General features: G+C 44.1%; 1 protein-coding gene across 10 annotated transcripts in view; it reads right to left on the reverse strand.

The window, feature by feature from the left end:
• The window catches only part of camta1a (calmodulin binding transcription activator 1a), a 282833-nt gene that overhangs the window by 54199 nt on the left and 206963 nt on the right, over positions 1-21671 (reverse strand). For all 10 annotated transcript variants that reach the window (XM_034876192.1, XM_034876194.1, XM_034876189.1 and 7 more), the window contains one exon: positions 9097-9168. In XM_034876192.1, the coding sequence (XP_034732083.1) occupies positions 9097-9168 (72 nt within the window). The remainder of the gene's footprint in view (positions 1-9096; positions 9169-21671) is intronic.

Genomic DNA, 21671 nt, shown 5'->3' on the forward strand with positions numbered 1-21671 from the left:
CACACACACACACACACACACACACACACACACACACACACACACATACACACACACACACATACACAAACACACACACACACACACCTTAAAATACCTCTTCTAAAAATAGCAGGCGGGAAGCGGGAAACGAGACTGAGGCTATTATTATTGCACACACGTCCTGCCTGGTCCCACCAAGGAAAGGGAAGAGACTAATGATTTTCCTGGTGCAAGCAATTAAAAAACTATTTGTCACCTGCCAGGCTGCATATGACGTTAGGGGCCTTGGCAGTGTAACTCCACATATACACACACACTGTACACACACAAAGTGGGTTGCACCATAGAAAGCGCTCCAGAGGCCGAAATGGTGCATGAGAAATAGGAGAAGCCGGAGGGTAACAGAAAAAGTGAAACAGTGAAGATACGGTACTTTGGATAGAGGAACAGAGTTGGGTTAAGCGCTGATTTATCCGGACAGGTTAATACCAGGCCAAACAGTGCCTCAGACAGCACACCGTCATCAGGAAGTCATGTAATATTTAGACTGCAGCCAATGAAAGTCGTTCTCCTGCTGCTGTGCTCCTGGCTAAAATAGAAATGTATATTTCCCCATCTTACCCTACCCTCCCTCACCCCCTAAGAGCACAAAATTAGAGAGACTCCAACTCTCTGCCATAACCCTAACTCCACCCCCCCCCCCCCCCCCCCCCCCCTCTCTCTTGGGCTGACTTCCCTGGAGAACAGTCTGAAACACGCAGGTTTATACACACGTTAATTTCAACTGAAGTGCTAGAATCTCTGCTGGATACGTCTAAGTGGTTTAAGGAATTTTAACACGACCAAGAAAAACTAGAAAACTCACATTTCATTTTAATAAAATTAAATAACTCTCTAGTCCTGCTTTGCTTCAGCTTCTGCATTATGAGGTAAATATTGTAAACACTACAGGGAGATGAGGAAGAGCCTGTTAAATCTAAATGATCTAAGGGAATAACTTGACAGGGGAAGTCCATTTTTTTTATTTTTGTTGAGCTTTCCTCTGTTGGGGTACAAGAGGAGGGGAATCTATGCTTTGCAGACTGCATGATGGTTAGGATGGGCCACACAGGGGGCACTCAGGCTGACAAAAACCTCCCACTATCTGTAAGGTAACATCCTCTGATGCTGCCACAGGAGGCGAATATTGGGCTATGAGAGACAACCAATATATAAACTGGGACGGGCAGTAAATAATATTAAGACAAGCGTTATGCCTCCCTTGCACCACCCAGCCCTAGCCAGATCCAGCTCCAAGCATACATTCGGCTGCAGTAATTTATGAGGTAGCTCGTTAATGTCGAGTGATTTGCACTGCTCGTTTGCTCCTGCTCATCTCTACCAAATGATATCATCTTCTAACTCTAATCCCCCATTCTCAAAGCACCTCCACCTTTTGTTTCCTTCCCTGCTGCCATTCCTCCTCTGCTACCCTTCTACATTATGCTTTCTCTTTCTCCTCCTCTCAATCTCTGTGTCTCCTCAGGTCTGCGTGGGTGAGGTTTTGAGGTGGGGGAGCAGACAGAGATAGGAGCAGAGATATCCCACTGAAGGGTGTGTGCGCATGTGTGTTCAATATGTCATCTATCCAGATCAAAAAAGACTAAAAGAAGTCTGGTTTGACTCTGAAGGCTTTATGTGCCCTTGTAGTTACTTTTCCACTGCCCCCTACTGAGAGAGAATGAGAGCAAGCTACAAAAAAAAAGATTTTCTCTCAAAACTTGCAGAGGGGAGAAAGCTCAGCAATCCTGGGGAGACTCAGTGGCAGAGAGAAATAAAGACAGATAGAGCGAACGGATGGGGGTGGGGGGTGGGGGTTAGGCCAGAACAAAAGGCAGAGGAAAAAGGAAACGAAGGGGACATAGGGTGAAGACATAGATGAAAACAATCTTCATAACAGAGATTTTTATTGACAATTAGGAAAACAAATGGCATTGTTTTCTTCCATGATAAAATTCCCTTTGAGGCTCCCAGACCTTTACTATTCACTTCATCTAATAAATTGATTCAACCACTTTGGCCCAATACCTTATTTTTTTAATCTTATATCTTTTTTCACAAATAGTCTTTAGTCTCTTCATCCCTTAACCCACAGAGAAATCAGCCCGTCTCAGACCCAATGCAGCCAACACCCTCAATGAAAACCCACAACAAAAATTGGCAATTATAGAAATTGCAATCAGAGCTGTTTGTCTGTATGTTGATGAGTGGTAGCTGGTGGGAATCGAGATCAATATCTGAATGAATGCAGAGTGAACGACTATATTAGTCCGGCTTTCATACAGACTTCCCTTTGCTCTTCTCCTCAGTCTTTAGCACACACATTAACTGTGGTCCATCTTACCTCTATCCCTTCCTTTCCTGTCTCACCTTTCCCTCTATGACACATCCAAGTGATTGTGTCGGGATGTCGGCCCTCATCCACAGCTAATTGGGGCTCAGAGGAGTAATCAGGGCAGGACAAATCGGACAGTTCTGGTCATTAGCTGTGACCAGTGTTCTCCGGGAAGCTGTGAGATGCGTGCACATTTGTGCCATCACGCCCAAGCCTGCATAGTGACACGGGCAGGTCTGTGGCTTGACATGAGTGGAGACACAGAGATTGGAACAGCACAGAACAGACTCAGTGTGGAGCCATTGATATCCTCTGTGTTCAAACACATACAGGCAAGGCATAAACACAAATAAGCCTGGCTGGTGACAGGATGCACATGGACTCTATTACTGTTTAATACGGGAGAGGCAGCAAAATATTTCTGGAGAGAACCCTATCGAGTACACCACAAACGGTAACATCAATTCAGGATCGAGGTCTGTCGCAATACTCTTCGACAAGCTTACAGTGTAAGAGCTATTTTAATCTCAATACTTGCATTATTGGCAAAGGACTCGGAAATGTGATTCCTGCTCGGGGTAGTAAGTCAGTTTGCATTGCTCTTTTGAGCTAGCCAGAGGAATAGTAGAATAACATGTAAAATAATGGTGTCAATAACAATCTAGGAAGTCACAAAATGTAAACATGTCGATGGCTGCTCCTTCTGAAAGTGGGGCAGGATGAATGTCAATTCGCTTTACTGGCAGAGCCTTAACCTTTCAGGATAACTGAATTATTTAAGCACCATATACCTGTTGTGGGCCTCTGTTGGTTAGGAGGCTGCATGAGTCTATGGCCATGCACGCCTCTTTGGCCGCAGAGTGAAAATGGCAAGACAAATGCAGCGGGGGATTTGTGATAATTGGCCATGCGTGTGGGCTAGGCGACGGGCCTAGAGAAAAGGTCGCGGGCACTGAGAAACAGATCAGTCTGCCAGGAGGAGAGGAGTGTATGTGTGCCTCTGGGGTTTAGCTCAACTTTTCTCCCTCACTTTCTTCATACGGGCAGAGAGTGCTCCAGCAGGGGCCATTAATTAAGCACCAGAGTAACCTTCAATTTGTTTAGAGGTCCGAACCCGTAGTGACACTGTTTTGAGCAGAGACTAACTTAGAACTGATTCTATTCATTCTCTGAGTGGAAACAGAGGGTAGCAGAGGTGCTTAGAGGAATAGAAGAAAAGTGAAAGCAGAGAAAGAGACCCATTTGATTGTTTTTAAGTAGAGAGGATGGAGACGGTTGATGTCAGATGCACAGTTTCTGTGTGACTGCACACAAGAAGGAGAAGAAGCAAAGGAGATGAGGGGAGCCACGGGGACATGGCTCACACCCCAACATGCTCGTGAAGCAGCTGTTCTCCTCATGGCAGATAGAGCGGGAGCTTGCCAGCAGCAGCATGCTGCTGAGAGCATCATGGTCTCCGACCATAGCGCAGAAACAGAACGTGAAAGCCTGACACACACACAGACACATACACACACATATATATATACACAGAAAAGACTGTGCACAGTACACGCTAACAGATAGCTAGACAAACACTCACACTGCATGCACTGCCACCATTCTCCTTCCTGTCCAGGGTTAAGGCTTTAAGCTGAACAGTAATGTCAGGTGATGGAGTCAAATTCATATGCTATATATCTGATCTCATACTCTGGGGAGGTGAATTTCCACTTGATACAAACAACAGCCTGCATAGCTAAAGGCAATTATATTTCTACTGCCTCCATTTGCCCTGAGGTTGTAGACAGCCAGTCAAAACCTCGCCAGGTTCTCCTGCCTTTCTACCCTCTCAGTGAAATCAACAGAACGGTGCCCAGGCTCATCCATGATTTATCTCAGTGAAATATTCATTATGTAGCCTTGCATTGGCTGGACGTATCTGATGGTGAATCTGGACCTGACAGCTCTGCTCCGTCATCACACATCACCTGAGCCTCTGTGAATCCGGTAGCTGTCTCCCAGTGCTCAACACAGAGGCAACTAAACTGATCCGAATGAATAGAGGACTCTGGTAGATATAAAGAATCCATCTGTCTGTCTTTAGCCTGCGGGCATGTGGCTCTGAGTCTGTAGCTAGTATATCCTGCTTGCACACCTACCTATGACGGATCACTGCAGCAAAAGAGCAACTCAACTTTTCCCATTCAATTAGTTAGAGCGTGAGAAAGGCCTCTGGCGTGACCGGGGATGTGGTGGTGTGAGGCATGATGAGCACATGTGTCGGGCCCTGCACATGATCTGCTGACAACATTGGCCAGGTGTGTTGCTCTTGAGCTTATTATGAGAGGTGAATAGCATAGGTCTTCAAAAGGGCTGTGTTTTCTTTTGTGTTTGTTTTGTTGATAAATCGGGAAAAAAGAAAAAGAAAAGACACGTGGTGAACAGTTAGAAAGGTTAGAAGTATGTTTCAGCACCACGGACAGCACCACAGCGCCTACACTGCTCAAGGTTCTTTAAATCACAGTTATCACTCTGCCTGTCCAATTAAGTAACCTTTGAATTATTCCATGAATTAAAATAGCTGAAATACTGTCTAATAGTGCTGGAATGATCACAGGGACAAGAGTGACAACTCAGTTTCCAACATAACACTAATTCAAGTGGTTACAAAGTCATTATACTCTGAAGGACTAATGTAATAAGAAAAATGTAACTGCAGTGAATGCTGATATTAATAATGTATTCATGTGAGGCAGACACTAGAGCACAGTGGCCTAAGCTGGGGAAGGTAAGAGGGAGAAAGTGATAGCTGTGAAGAAACAAGGTCGTCAGCATTCCCTCCTGCCTTACTAGTCATTTCATTATTTCATCCCTCTCCCTCTTTAAAGCAGGAAAAGCGGGAAAGGCTATTGACCCCTTTCTGTGTTCATGGCAGGCAGAAGGACAAATGAAGTTTCCCCTCGGACCCCGTCCATATTAATTTCATAATTATCCGCACATCTGTGCCCCCGTCGGCCATCACAAACTCCACTGTCTGATTTGATGGAGAGGCACAGGCAGGGAATTACATTCGATTAGCACTAAACAAGAGAAGGGGACACGGAGCAATGGAATCAATCAGTGCTACCAGGATAGGAGAGATCCTCAGTGTAGTAGAGTGTGTGTCTGTCTGTGAGTGTGTGTGTGTAATGACACCTTGAGGATGGAAAGACCACGTTGAACTTAACACTAGACGTATTTCTTTAAGTATCTGTTCATGCACACTCCAACTGTAACTGACAGCATGTAAAGAGTACATACATACAGTATTGTTATGATGTTTATGATGATTTGGGGACGATTTTTTCTCCAAATCCAATGAAATTAACTTTTTCTTGCTTCTGAGCAGCTATTGTGTCACAACAGCAATTTGGATTCATTGTTTGCAACCCCAAATAACTCCAGTGGTACTTTTCTTCAGTCTCAGCCATTTGCGGGTATGGGCCAGACATTTTAAAGTGGTCTAATGCCATAGAGAGGTGGAGGTAGTGTGGTGGGGATGAGCAGATTGAGAGTGAGAGGTGAAAAGAACAAAAGAAAACGAATGAAGTGTAAGAGGACCCCCCCTTGTAGGTCTTCATTCATGTCCCCTGTCTCATTACACAGGCTTTGACTCAATAAAGAGTGGATAAAGAGTGGATAAGGAGGCACACACCCACAGGCTAAACCCCCCTCCCTAAAAAACCTTTTACCAACCTCTCTCTCTCTGTCTTTCTTGCCTTCTTGCACACACGCAATGAAAAATACACACATATACACACTTTCCCCTTTTTATTCTGCTGTAGGTTTTTTTGTGGCTTCAAATCTTTAAATCTATCTCTCTGTCTCTCCAGCTCTCCCTTCAGTGTTTTTTATAGTCTAACTTTTAAAAAGTTGTGTCCATCTCACTTGCTTTCTCTCAGTCATAGTTTGCCTCTACCCTCTCTGTCCTCTGTGTTCCCTTCCTGTCGGTGCTGTGTAATAGGAGTTATTTTCATCCCTGTCTCTCCGTGACTGTGGCCACTGGATGACTGAATATTTACATTTTTCACTCACTGGTGACCTTTCCCTGTTGGCGCTCTTGGAGCTCCAGTCTCCTTGCTGTTCTGCTGTTGACAGACTACTGCCTGCAAATCTCATATGGACACAGCAAACGGTACACAGGGAGTCAGGGGCAGAGGGTTCAGAGACTGGAGAAAGGTGGAAAGAGAAAGAGAGAGACAGAGAGAGACTGTTGTAACCAGGGCTGGCTGTCAGTTGTCTGACTGAAAGTGGCTTGAAGAGACAGGTGCTGAAGGTCTATCTGCATATGCAGAGCTATGGACTGAAGTGGTCTAATCTTTTACCTCTGGTGTCATTGTGATTGCGGTTTCCTGTCAGCACAGATGGCCTGTAACAAACTGCCGTAAAAGAGATTTAAATCTGTGATTCCAGGAATGCTCAGAGTAAAAGAAAATACTTGTTGTAAATAGATGTATATTGTTGCGCAGCAGAAGGTCTTTTTTTGTTGAATGAGTGGATGTGTTAGCTGCACACCAGGGGCCTGTGAGTCATGCCAGGAGAGCTCCTGAGCAGTGTGAGAGAAGGAGAGGTGGGGGCCAAGGATTTACTAACCCAGTTGTTCTTAGCTCAACTTCTGCAGTAACAGGAAAGAAAAGTTGAGTCAGTGAACTACTCCAAGTTTGATGATTGTTTAAGTGTGTATGTTGAAACTGGCAGAGAGACAAAATAAGGGCTGTAGTTTTATAAAGCGAGTGACCCTGGTTGACCCTCAGTGCTCTGCGTTGTTATTGTACTCTAGTTCTCATCCACAGTTGTGCTCCTTTAGGACTTAAATTCAACTTTAAGGATTATTTTATTTATTTATTTTTTTAACAGAACAATACCCACATGCCCATGTGTAAGTTTAAAGATCTGTCAATCACTGCACATGTTCTTATTTTCAATACTGGCTGTAAAAGTCCTTTTACTAATGCAATCTCATTGCAGGTGAAGGGAGACACCATCCACATTCCTTCTTCCTTCTGGGTTAAAATGCATTTTGAAGTTTAGCTGAAGCTAATAAGAGGATTCACCAGTCAGATCAAGTGGTTATCTTCCAAATGCACAGTCTTCAATGTAAAAAGAGAGAATACAAGCAAGGATGTAACTTTGGAAACCATAATTGAGTGAGGTTTAGAATGCATCTTTTTGCATATCACAAAAAGGATTTGTCTACCATTAATTTTACTGAAATTTTGATAGGAGGGGATCTTTTCTTGGCAAGTTTAGACAGGAGGAATTATTACAGCAGCCAATGTTGCAATGCACATATTGGAATGATACTATTGTATTAAGATAGACTTGAAACATGAACCTATTCTTTAAGGGAGCTCCTAATACCACAACAAAATGACTCCAGAAAGATCAACAGAAGATTTCCGTGACAGTTTGCAAATGGAAGCAGATTAAAGATACTAAGCAGCAACAATACAAGAGTTTCCTCTGATCATTCCCCAAAGTCTAAACATATACCACTGTGTCTTGTGTTATTTTCAGAATCCGAATAATTTATTCGATATATCATTTTTTCTTGCTTTCATAACATACTTTTTAATGACACACTCTACCTCTAATCATTTGGAAAATATATTCAAGTGAAAACAACCTGAGTCGCTGTGCTGATTGAACTCAGAAGAGAAGGTAAGAGACAGGCTTTTTGTCTGCTAAGGCTGTTATTACCTCCTGTGACACACACAGCGCCAACACACAGAGTGAGAGAGAAATAAACTGTTGTTGTTTGCATGCTTTTGTTTGCTGGGGGAACACTAATTATTTTGATTACTATTTAAGCATTGTTGAGGCCAGTTTTTCCCTTTTGTCTTTTTCCCAACCGGTCTGCTATCCTCCTCTTTTACTAACAGACATTGTTAAGCGAGGGTTGGTTAGACTACAAATGAATGTGTCTGCTGTGTCTATTCAGGACAGCAGGGATGTTGTGACTTGACAATTCCTGCCTTTAGAAAATCAAACTTCATGCAGAGAAATTGAACTGGCGGCATAGTAGCCAAAGTGTGTCTATCCCAAAGATCTCAACACGTTTTATACTACAATATATGCAAGGTATAAAACTATAAACTAGATAGACAGATAGACACATAGGTATACACAAAAAGCAGCAGCTCCACACACCCCCATTCTCTGCGTGTGCGCTTTAAGCTGCCTTAAAATTGTGTGTGTGAATGGTTGTACGTATAAGGCACCTTCCAACAATAATGGCTGCCATGCTAAATGAAAATGATGAGATGTATTGGTGAGGTGATCAAAGGACTACTATTTACAACCACTCTCAGCCTGTGGACTTGACGACCCACTGTAAGCACACTATACTGTAAGGGAACGTCTTCCATCATGCTTTTACTGCCCATCACTGCAGCTGTTAGACAGGGGAGATCGCAAAGCTTTTAGCAGACTGAGATACCGCCCTCGTGCTGGACGGTGTGTATGGGCAATGCCATCAGAAAAGTGAATGACTGGGAAAGATAAGGGAAATGGAGGCTGGGGAGAGAAAAGAGAAGAGAGTAAGGGAGGTGGCGGGGCGAGAGGTTGATGTCTGCCTGCCGGCTGTCAAAGGAAAGGGCTTCGGTTAAATGGAAACTGATATCATGCAACTCATTCAAGTTTGTGTGGATAGGCTGGGAGAGTTTGAGAGTGAAACTAAAGTGGAGTGAACTGTAGAGGAGGAGAAGAGGAGTTCTTACCTGGAGCAGCCAGTAGCACCTACGGTGGAAGGTGGGGATAATGGAGGAGTGGACGTAGCAGCCATACAGACACTGGAAGGAAGCAAGACAGTAGAGGAAGAGAGAAAGAGGGACAGAAAGAGAGGACATTACACTACAGTTAAGTACAGAGAATAGGCTGACCATGACAGCTGGGACCTTTAAACCCCTGACCTCTTCCATCCCTACACTCCTTCCTAACTCCCACATGGACCTGCTGGCAGATGGTCAAGCCATTGTTCTCAGAAACAAAGACTGTGACCTGGAAGGAGAGAGTGAACGGGGCACTCAGCACTGTCCCAGAATCACCATATGACATACCTTTCCTTCCCTCTCTTCCAATTTTCCACTGTCCTGCTTGGAGAGAAACCCTGACAGAAAGAATTAAGTGCCCCCCCCCCCCCCCCTTCATCCCTCGGGGCACCCGGCACATAACTAAAGCACGGTGTTATTAATATCCTTATCGTAAACAGTAATACTGTGCCTGGGGGCTCGTTACCATAGAGAGAGCTAGGCAGGGCAGATAACACCTCTCGGTATCTGACAGAGGGGCCAGGAGACATTTTTCAATGGCAGACAGCGGAGGCAAAGGCAACCGAGCACCACGCATTGAGGAACAGGAGCTAGGCAGCACTTATCCTCCTCCTCGATCCTTTTCAGGGAGACTCACGGCACCGGCTCTCAGGTGACCCAGAGCGATGGCTAGCATGTTTTTGCTTGTTTACAGCATCAACAGCTAGAGTCTACAGCACTCTCTTCGCCCCAAAACATCAGCAGCTAGGCAATAGGCTGGGATTTTGTGCGATGAAATATTTGTGAAAGGTAGAGGATAGGGTTATTGCACTTAAGACAGGAAGCTTGGCTCTTACAGGAATAAATCAAACAAGCAGGTTGGGAGGGTTGAGCTTCACTACCAATCTACTTTGTTTAGATGACACAGCTTCTTTATTCAGAAACTGTGTGTTCAATAAGTTAATGCTCGTTTCCTCAGGCACTCTGTGAATGGGTAGGCAGTAGGGAAAGGGGAAGAGAAGAGTGAGAGAGGGAGGTTGGCTGGGCATGGCACCGTTGGGCTACATTGCTTTGAGGACCATGTGATAAATAGGTGCCTTGAGATGTCTTATGTGCTCGTCTTGTTAAACTAAAACCTAGTTAAAAAGAGCAGGGCCTGCAGAAGAAGTCTGTATAAACACTCATTTGCCGACATCAAACCATCTGATTAATTATACCACAGTACCACTGCACAGCTACACAGACTGGGCACATGGTGAGAGACACAGTAGATCGTTAAAAAAGAAGAAGCACATCACACAGTGTGTGGCTGTGTGTCAAACACATTCACAAATACAAAGATCCTTTGACCAATTCACAAACAACAAAAGTCACAGCCTCGATTCTTTCTCCAGGTGTTTCATTGTTCCAAACACATCTATTGTGAACTGATTTCAATACTACTGAACTCTGGGTGTGTGAGTTTGAGATAGTAAAAAGCATGCCGACTTCCCCCTGTTCTTCTTTTTTTTGCTGTACTCTCATCCATTACAGCTGTCTGAAATAGGATGTATGCCTCCTCCCACTCCCATAGCTCTGCCATCCATTATTCCACGCTGGCAACGGACAGACGCTTCCCTTCCACTCCCACAGTGCATTGAACATCACATTACTACAGTCAGCTACAACCGCTAGCAACTGACACATTTCTACAGTGCAGTTTTGTAAGTATTTGTGTCATAAACTGTACTTTTTCCTTTTCTCGAGGATTACGCAGTTATGATGCAATACGGCACATTGGCCTAAAAGGCAGTAAACTGGTTATGTATTTCACTACAGTCATGTGTTGCAATACTTTTGTAAAATGTGCTTACAAACAGAACTGCTGCAATTCTGTCTATTCAATATTTGACTTTAAATCCAAACACCGACATTGATACAACTCTGCATTCATTTTCACTGCTCAAAGAAAAGGGCAATTTTGTTTTTATGCTGCTTATGTGCTAAATAAACTTGCTGACTTGTTAATTCTAATTACGCAAGTTTATTGATATATCATGGTTAATACTGCGCTAGCCTCAAGCGCTGGGCCCACTGAGAGCGGGATGTGGTTGCTGTGTGCAGTTGGATGAGACTATGGCATGCTCCTCACGATTGACAGGTGGGCCAGTGCAACAGGCCTCTGTGACTAGGGTGACTGGGGAGTGAATAAATTAGCCCCCAGGCTGCTTTCCTCTCCCTCTGTTTACTCCATTTCTCAACCACACAAAGCAGCGTGCCAGACAAACAAGCAGCTTAAAGCATAACACAACTGTTGCACCTGTCAGTACCGATATACAGTAGGCATCAAACACACTTGCACACACACGTAAGCTTGTGTACACTCCCAAATTACACTCCCACCTACACATAAACACACACACACACATGCATGCACACACACATGCACACACACCCAACAACACCCAGTACACACATAAATATTCAAAGAAGCACAGACACATACTGTTACACACGAACACACCCATATGCACACATACACAGACAATCACAATAGACAAAGATAGAAAGGCTGGCCAAGATACTTTTGAGAGCAAAAGCACGCCCACATACACAAAGCTCATCAAACTCGAGCGCTTATCAGTAATTCAAGTCGCATATCTGTTACTGGTGTTTCCGCTGCTCTCTGCATGCTGAGCGTCTGGGTGACAAAGTGACGCGGCAGAACCATTATTTGCTGTCTTTGGGCTGTGACAGATGACAGCACATCACAGGGCAAGCAATTAAACCATAATTATACACACATACACACATATCCTCTCATTAAAAGTGCATTTGCCGAGTGTGTAATTTTGAAGAGCTTTTGCACGCTGACACAGAAACAGTGAAACAAAAACATAGGTGTGCCTAGTAAGCCCGCATGATTAATGTTAAAAAATCACAATCTCGAGTCCCCCCTGTTCACGATTTAATACTGAAATAACTTTGATTAAAAAAAAAAAAGGTATGACTTTGATTCTCATGTAATTTTACAAGCCAACTCCATCAGAAACACTACTATTTTCTCCTATGAGTTTTAAATATAGACTGTTTAAAATAGGTTTCAAAGTGCTCCCAATCGCTGCAATGCTCTCCCTTCTCTTCATTGAAGCCTCTATGTTTACAGGCTTGTGGGGATGTGCAATGTGTTATAGGTGCCAAAAAAACTATGTTTGGTACTGCCAATATATTTTGTTTTGTCCTGGTTTGTGTGTGCAATAAACATTACACTTTGTGAGAAAACAAATCTTGGCAGAGAATTGTGATATCAATTCTAAGCTAAAATATTGTGATTCATATTTTTCCCCGAATCGTGCAGGCCTAGTGCCTAGTATGCACACAAATTCACACATGTGATTATATTATTGGGTTACTGTTATGTTGGAGGTGCAAATGAGACCCTTTGAAACAGTAATACGCAATAGTTTATAGGAGTATTCACAAGCAGCGTGTCCATAATGTATTCATGTGCTGTCACTGCAGACAGCAGGAAAAAAGAGTTACAGTGACGTGTGTCCTCCAAAGTCAGACACTGATGCAGCAAATTCATTTGGTGTTGTCACTCAAGCAAGCGGCCAAGGCGATGAAACCCAATGAGAGGATATTATTGAGCCCCCCCCCTTCCCGGGTGTTTAGGCGGTCCTGAGAGGAGCAGGATCACAGTGCAGACAGGCCAAGCGGGCCAGACAGCCCAGTGATAAACAGTTCAGCCTAAATAAAGCCTTCAGATGTAGAGGCAGGGCCACCACTGGTTACATGTCCTGCCTCTGGAGCCCACCGCTGCCCCTGGCCTGCCTGTTGCCCTGGCGACATCTCACTTACATTCATCCATCATGGCTGACAGGTGTCAGGCACAGCTAGAGATGGGTTAGCAAAATGCAAAGTCTGCGGTGGCAAAACTGGCAAGCAGACACGCAGTTATAGTGAGGCTGAGATAGAGGGGCAACTCTCTCATTAAACCATAATGATGTGTGAAGACAGTCCTAATCAGAGCATGGCACCTTATTTATGTTGCCAATTTGCTGTTTTCCTGCCATGATGCAAACGTCTTACTGTCAGAGGCTGCCACACATTTGTCTGTCTGTTAGGTCAACACACAAGCACGCACAGACACGCACGCAGGAATATGGTGCATGCATGGACAACATGCATTTGGTTAAAATTACTGCTGTCAAACAATAAAAATATTTAATTGCTATTAATCACATGAATGTCATAGTTAACTCACTATTAATTACACATTTTTTTCTGTTCTAAACGTCCCTTGATTTCTTTTTTTCCCATTATTTTATCTCATTTTATTGCTCTTATCAACATGGAAAAGTGGATTGACTCGATTTGTGTAAACCCCCAAAAACATTGGCATATAGCCTTCTGTAGTGTTCAATTTCACACTATCAATCTCACTTGGGGCAAAGAATCTCTCCCACAATGTAACACTGTCCTTCAATAAAAGGGTGAAATAAATACTTTGATGAGGGGGCGAGTAGAGGGAGAACATCAGCTGTGTGCTTGGCCATCAAGTGGTATTTCAGACTGGACGTGCTGCTATGATAGCTCCGTTCACAACGACAAAACACACAGATTACTTTGGTCTGGTCAGTGGAACCATTTGGCAACTTTTAAAAAGTGAACTTTCCATTCGGAATCTTACTGGCATCCAGTTTGGCGTCTTGCGCTCGTCATCCACTTAAAACGTAATGTTACTAAACTTTGGCCGGCTTGCAAGCCCAAACAAGTGTGTGCAGCGTGCCTGTTGTTGTGTTTCAGGTCTAGCTAGATCTGGTGTGGTGTTGTAGTTTTAACATCACTAGTTAATGACACGTTTAACTGACAGCACTATTTATTTATTTGTTTATTTAAAAGATATTTCCCATGTCCAGCCACCAGTTTCCATCTATCATCATATCATCCAGCCAACTCTGTTGAGGATAGTTTTACTCTACCACTGACTTATGTATGACTCATGTGTCCTCCTGTGTTTCTTTAGCCAACACTTGTTCTCACATATTATCACTCTGGATATGAATAATCTAAAGTCGGATCACAAATAAATGATTCAGCTCTCGCTTGAGTGACTTGCTCTGCACTATTATCTACAGTAGTTGTTGTCATGGACATCTACCTGGTAAAGTCACTTCTGGCTCACTGCTTCATTAGACGGAATGTATCATTTTATGTTGGTGTACTTCTGTATGTGTGCACGTTTGCGTCTGTCTGTTCACTTGGATGCCTGGGGAAGGTGTTTCAGCCCAGGGCACAGCGGCAGAAATAGAGCTCACGCAGAAGCCAATCAGGCAGTACTATCAAACTCCATCCATGGAGGGAGCGCAAATTCCGCACTCAATAGAGATTCATGGACCATGCAAGATTCAAGCTACTCTGGTCATTGACAGCATCCATGATGACTATTGATCAACCAACGATTTCTGGATCTATACAGACGTGATTAGATGACTTGCTGCTAAAAAGTGCCACTTCCAGTTTGGAGGATGAGCTCATTTTCGACTGATATTGTAATGCTCTGCATTTCACCTGCTGTCTTTACAGTCAGCCACTGTGCTCTGCTTTCTTCCAATCGTTCAGCGGGAATCAAATTATCTGTAGTGTCTGGTAGTGTGGCACTATGCCCAGAATGCCCATAATATACAGTATCTCTCTTACACTTTGCAATCAGAGAGAAATGCACAGCACCTGTGTGTTGCTGGCACTATGATTGTGGCTTTAATGCCAGCAAGTGCTTTCTCTATTAAGATTCTTCTTCTTTATACCCCTTTAAATAAGCCACTACTTCTAAAGTTGTAACATTATAATTATTCAGTGCATCTGACTTAAGCAACGGTTGATGAGACATTATACATAATAAATCAAAAGAGGCTTAGATTTATCTCCCCGGTTCTCTCCGTTGGACAAGATGCAGCCTCTAAATCAGTCAAATCGGAGCAGGTTACAAAATGAATTGGCAGGCTGCACCCGAGCTGAAGGAAAAAAATGAAAAACAAACCTAAATTCCTCAACAAAGCAAAACAAATGATGCTGTGGAAAAATGCATGTGTTATGGAAATGGCTCTCTCTAAAAATAGCATACTCATTGTAAAATAAGCACAAACCGTTGATACACAGGCCCTGAAGAGGAGAATTAATTAGCAACGCTGGACGCGTAAACACAGCTATACATCAAGTTCAAATGGGAAACAATAACAGGGCTGAGGCAGTTATAGAGAAACCCCTGACTGCTTGCCACACAAAAAGCCCTGAGAGAGGAAAGACATTTCGTAGTAGAAGTACGGTGATGAAATTGGGTATAGGCGCCATATATTGGACAGAGGGAGAGATGAAGAGTGGAATGAGAGACAAAGGACAGAGAAGAAGAATAGAGACAGAAAGATAGACGAGAGGATGTGGGGTTTACAGCCGCGCATTTTGCACATGCCAGAGGAAGCTTGTGCACGTCCGTCTCCCTGACTGAAGACACAGTGTCTGTTGATGCTAATGCTAGCCAGCTGGGCTCACGGCCAAAGGCATTAAGTGGAATCGAATTCCACCAAACTAGCTTTAATCAGCAGGTTTTTAAGGTTAGAATTACTCTCCCTCTCCTCCAGCCCGCTGGCCAAGGTTAAAGCAGACACCGGCAGGGGCTGGGCTCAGATAATGGGATGGGAGGGTGGCATGGGGCCTACGGCATGCCACCATACACCAACGGACACACACAAAATGACACACAATACACACTTTAGAGTATGCCAGGTCCCATGGGCGAATAACAATAATGTGCATGTACCTATAGAAATTGAAAGACAGTTTAACGTGTGTGTGACAGACAAACATAAGCAAACAAATATGGTAGTAAGAGAATAATGCATCCTGTTTATATGTATAGTTTTGCCTTTAGTTAATCGATTCCTTGACATCACAAGCTGCTATACATAGGTTAAGAGAGAACCGCAAGCCATAAATGCATAAATGTAAATGTATGGGCTTTATAGACCTAACTATCTATTTCTGTCTGCATAAACAAATCTGACTGCTTATTAGATACCAATGCATGCATCTTATAATATTTCAGCTACCAGGGTGCTTTAAAATATATATATATATATATATATAGATATAGATATATATATATATATATATATATATATATATATATATATATATATATATATATATATATATATATATATATATATATATATATATATATATTTATTTATATATATTTAAAAATGTATTTGGAGGTATACATTCACATAGACAAACCTTGAGCAGTTCTCTATTAGGGCTCTGTTAGCACTGCATAAAGGCCTATTCACTTAAAGAAGTTACAAGGCAAAAAGAGAGGTGAAATAGGATGAGTGAATGTATCAGGCTGTTTTTTATACTTCATGACGAGCCAGTGGAGGCCTTGCTTTGACCTCAGCCTACAACAGTCAACACATTGGCGCCTGTCAACAAAGAAAAGCTCTGGGAACCTTGCTACTGTCAGTTCCTCAAAAGGCAAACTGTGTTTCTCTAGTACCCACACCATGAGCTGAGGCCTACACAGCGGTTAGCAGTAAATGTTCTATTCCCACTTTCTCTCACTCAGGCTTTCATTTATTTTCTTATCTTTCTCCTCTACTCGACTGAATTTGCTCGACACATAAGAAAGTGACCTTACTTTGGAGATGTTCTGCAGATTAAATTAGCCTGAGTCAATTCTTGGTTTTTGAAATGCTAATAGGCTGTCCTGCTAATGTGTGTTTCGACTTGCTGCATCTCAATAATGCTTTAGTTAAAAGTCTATGTGACGAGATCAGCAAATTATCCTAATGTGAGGGATGACAGGTTACAAATGGATGTTAAGTATATGTGTAAAAGGTAAAATGGAAACCAGTCATTATCTCAAGACACCACTTGCTTATCACCTAACCCTTGAGCTGGCCTCTAGATTGCATGTCTAAAATAGACATGTCCAAAAAAATGTCTAGCAGTAAAAAGAGTAATGAGCATCTGTTTGCATTACAAGCCTGGGGCTATCAACCACGACGGCCACTTCATTCCATTATCCATGGAGTAATGGATACAGCAATCAGGTTATCGTCCACAGTATCAAGACAAGGGGTCAGAGGTCAGGTTTTAGCTGTCATTTTTAGTGGGTGCGAAACAGCTGAGTCTAAGAAGACTTTCCCGTAGATGGCGTTTCCATCGTGCTACGTCAAACCCAAATGCATGTGCTGGAGAATGGCCAAGAGGATATAACACAGAACATATTGATGCACCTATACATAGGATGGAAACAGGGACAGAGGAGGGAGAGAGTTGCAGGTACGGTATGAAACTATGTTACGTACTAGGCGAACAATACAAAACAATCCCTCAAGAAAAAACATTTGATCTTTAAGTCTTTACCTTGACATTGTCCTCAAAAGCTGTGCTTCTATCCGGCCCTTAAGGCATGTGAATATTTTATTAATAAAGTCATCCCATGGCGAGACTGCTGCTGCTTAATAAACATATATGGCATTGTTTGAGTCTCTATGACCGCCCATTAACCTTCCCTTGTGTTAGCTGAGGTAAGGATAAAAGTGCCACTGTGTGGAAAAGGGGAGCATGTCCTCTGCATTAATGAGAGCAACCTACTGTTTTCCCTAAAACACACACACACACACACACACACACACACACACACACACACACACACACACACACACACACACACACTCAGACACACACACGCGGCGGAGACCTGCTGAAGATGACATCACAGGTTCAGCCTCCCTGCCATGGGTTATGCCGGGCAGACATGCTGCCTAATTGTAAGAGAGAGCTCAGATTTGTAATGCTCCACCGTTCTGTTAGGGCTGATTAGCGGAGGCTCACGGCTTCTCCCCCTGCCGTGATCTATAGGCACTCCGAATTTCCAATATCTCCGGTGTGAGCAAGGAAGAGCTGAGAGAGACTGTAAATCATGACAAGTCCTACTGAGTGGAGGGGAGAGAAAAAAAAGGATGGATGGAGGGAAAGGGGAGGGGGGAGAGAGAGAGTGAGTGAGTAACAGAGAGAGATATTCAGCTTGTATGGAAACAGGAAGGGGAAGAGGAATGGAAAAAATGATTGAGGGAACGAGGTGATGGGAGACCGAGTAGTGCACACATATAGAGGAGAGAGGAGCACACATCAGGGAGACATGAGAGAGTTAGGGAGGGAAGAAGAGAAGAGAGGAGAGGAGATGTGATTACCAAGAAAACAGCAAGAAAAAAATTCCCACCGGGGAGAAAGAGACAGAGAGTGTGGAGCAGACAAAGAGGAAAAAGAGCATGGGGGGAAGAAAGGGAGTGGGAGGACAGAGAGAGAGAGAGAGAGAGAGAGAAAGAGAGAGAGAGACAGAGAGAAGAGAGGATAGAATGAATGCTAACAGGGAGCCCAAACCCAGTACTGAGGCTTTATCCTTCACAGGCGGAGGAGCAACAATCGCAAACACATTTTCTCTCGCCCTGGCCCTAAGAGAGATAAAAAAGCAATTTGTATTCTATTCCTATTCAGCGTCGCTTGGCCTGTTTCTCTGCCTGCATATTTGTAAACACAGCTTTGTCAGAGCAGCTTAATCTTCCCAACACAAACACAGACTACAGGAAGGAGGGGTGAGGAAGGGTGAGGAGGGAAGAACCATGATGAGGGGAGAGGAGGGTAAAGGACCAGTGAAAGGAGAGAAGAAGGGTGAGGAAGGGTAAGAGGGTAAGAATGGGAGGGGAGGCTTGTGGAGCAACAGAAGGTCATACATGTAGCCGGGAACGGCATCATGGACTCGTTTCTGTCTCTGCTGCCACGGGATGCCACTTTGTGACACACACACATCATTGGTGGACCCAGTCTCCTCCTGTCGTTTCTACCCACTGGTTTAAAGTCTAACAGGCCGGAATACTGACAGAAGCAAAAGAACAAGCATTCCTCATTCTATGGCCTGGTCGTGACAGGTGGAAGACTGTCCCCATGGCTCTATTCAGTGCTTATGCTGCACATTTAGCCTGTCCTGGAGATTACAGGCATGCACTTCCAGGTTTCAGGGGAACCAAAGTCCACGTTCTGTACAGGCCAAATCACACCCACAGTCATGTGGAAGGACAAACACATCACTGCGACCGACTATACAGTAAGGCAGAGAGACTGAAATATAGAGAGGAAAAGAGGGGACTTGGAAATGGTGATTGTCTGGGTGCACATTCGCTCACAAAGGCGTGAAATTAGGCAGAGCGACACCTGCCATTACGCATTGCATTAAAGCGCACTACGTTCACCCCACTCTTTGGCCTCCCATATTGCTCTGTATCCTTCCCTCATATTCTCTCATTTTATTTCTCCATTCTTGGAAATCTCTTTATTATGGCCCACAGTGCCCAATTAAAGACTGATAGCTGCCCCATCCACTCCCGACACTGTGGAGAAGAATGGTGCTCCACTTCAGAGCATGGCAACAACCTTCATCAGCTTCTGTGCACTTTGCTTCTATCGCCAGTTTCCTCGCCCCTCCTCAGTCCCGGCAGCACACCCAATTTAGACAGCCCAGCTCAGCCGCGGGATTAGTTCAATTGAGAACAATGACAGAAATGAGATTGATCATGGAGTTACTGTGGAAACAGCAGCAAGCTCACCCAGACGGTATGTTCTGGATCCTATGTCATCTCCCCTGTGATAATAATAATACTAGTTGTGGAGCCATTTCTCTGTTCACACACATAGCCTTGAGTTTGGGCCTATCGTGGTTTATAAAAGGTCAACAGCATCCCACTGAAAACAAAAGGGAGTTCTGGAGCGTTCAGCTACATACAGTAGATAAACAGAATGACTTAGTGAGGCGCACACACAGTATTGACAGAATGTTGCTAGTGCCATGGTAATTTACACCTTGTTTATTGCCGTCATGGTTTCAACAAGTGCTGACCCAGCAAAACATGTCCTTTGTGGCTATTAATTGTGCTGTATTTCACTTTAGATGAGCATGTAACCGAAAGTCTTTCCCTTTGCCAATGCTTATCCTTTTGAGTGTACATGTGCAGGGAGACAGAGAGCCCTGCAGACAGACACAAAGCCAAATGCAGAAAAGATAGATTTGGAGAGACGGGGATTGCCACAACCAGACAGAGAGACAAGCAAAGCAAGACAGGGAGAGCTACAGACACACAGCAGGCAGATGGAAGAGCCTGAGAGCCCCCAGGCTGCCCTGTGATGAAGACAGTGGGGAAGGCAACTGAGGGAGTCCATGTTATGTTCAGATTGTGATGAGGAGAAGGAAAGGGGGGTGGTTGGTTATAGGGGAGGGGTAGGCAGACAGACAAGAAAGAGGGAGTATGGGGGGGGGGGGGGGGGGGGGGGGGGGGGGGGGGGGGGATCAGCCAGCGAGCCAAAAAGAGGGAAGGGAAAGCAAATGAAAAGTGACACTTTAATTCAGAGGGCTTCTTCTGCCTGAGTTACTATGAGATGTTTGTAAGCTGGCTTGTTCATGCATCTCCCCTGGCCTCGTGCCTGGCTCCCTCTCACTGAGAAGACCTGTGGCGCTAACCTGCCTTTATCTGAGCTGCACAGCAGGGGACAGCACTCTGCCACAATCCTCTTCTTTGATCCTCCCACTTCCACCATGGGTGCCTCACTGCCTTCACCAACCCCCCTCCTCCCTACCTTATTCCCTCCTCCAGCAGCCCCCATACGCAAAAAATTCTTTAGTTGTCCTTTTGCTGCTTTGATATGGCCAAAGTCCTCCATACTCCCTCCACTCTTAATTTATTTTGATTACTCTAATCTGAAAGAAAAAGGTTAACTTTGGCTTCAAAGGAAGAACACTTTTAGACAAAGCAGTGCACTTTTGCTACAGAGGAGAAAGAAACAGAGAAGATACAGTGTGCACATGTGCATGAGAAAGAGATGTATAAAGAAATAGCAAGAGAAAGAGAGAGAGAGGGAGAGAGAGAGAGAGAGAGAAAGAGATAGAGAGAAAGAGAGAGGGAGAATAAGAGGTCCATAGAAACAAGTAGAAAGAAAAATGAGACAGAGACTGAAGTGATTTGACATTCCGCCTGGGCAAAGCTTGGTGTTTGAAGATGGGAGCCTGACCAGGGTATGTGATTGTATGTGAACTGTAGAAGAGGGAAGGCCATGAGGGCTGTTTGGGGCTGGGGCAGCTGCTGCGGAGCATACAGATAAAGAAGACAGACAAATAGAGGAAGGGAATTATAGGTGAACACAGATACATGGGCTAAAATGTACCTGAAGTACCAGACAGGTACAACCTGGCAGCCAAAACAGACAAGGATGGAGGAGGGGGGGAAGGGGCCCGATTGTAGAAAATTCGATCAGGCAGAGAGATGCACACACACATATACAAATACAAGTACAGCCAGACAGACAAGAACATGGATAGGCACACTGTATGAATACACAAAGGGGGTGTGATGAGAAATGTAAGGCAAAAAAGGAAAAAGAACCCAGAGGAAAGTCAAAGTGAGACTGAGAGAGAGAGAGAGAGAGAGATAGAGAAAGAGAGATAGAGAGAG

The sequence above is a fragment of the Etheostoma cragini genome, chromosome 7, assembly GCF_013103735.1.
Source record: "Etheostoma cragini isolate CJK2018 chromosome 7, CSU_Ecrag_1.0, whole genome shotgun sequence".
In the NCBI taxonomy this organism is placed as follows: domain Eukaryota; kingdom Metazoa; phylum Chordata; class Actinopteri; order Perciformes; family Percidae; genus Etheostoma; species Etheostoma cragini.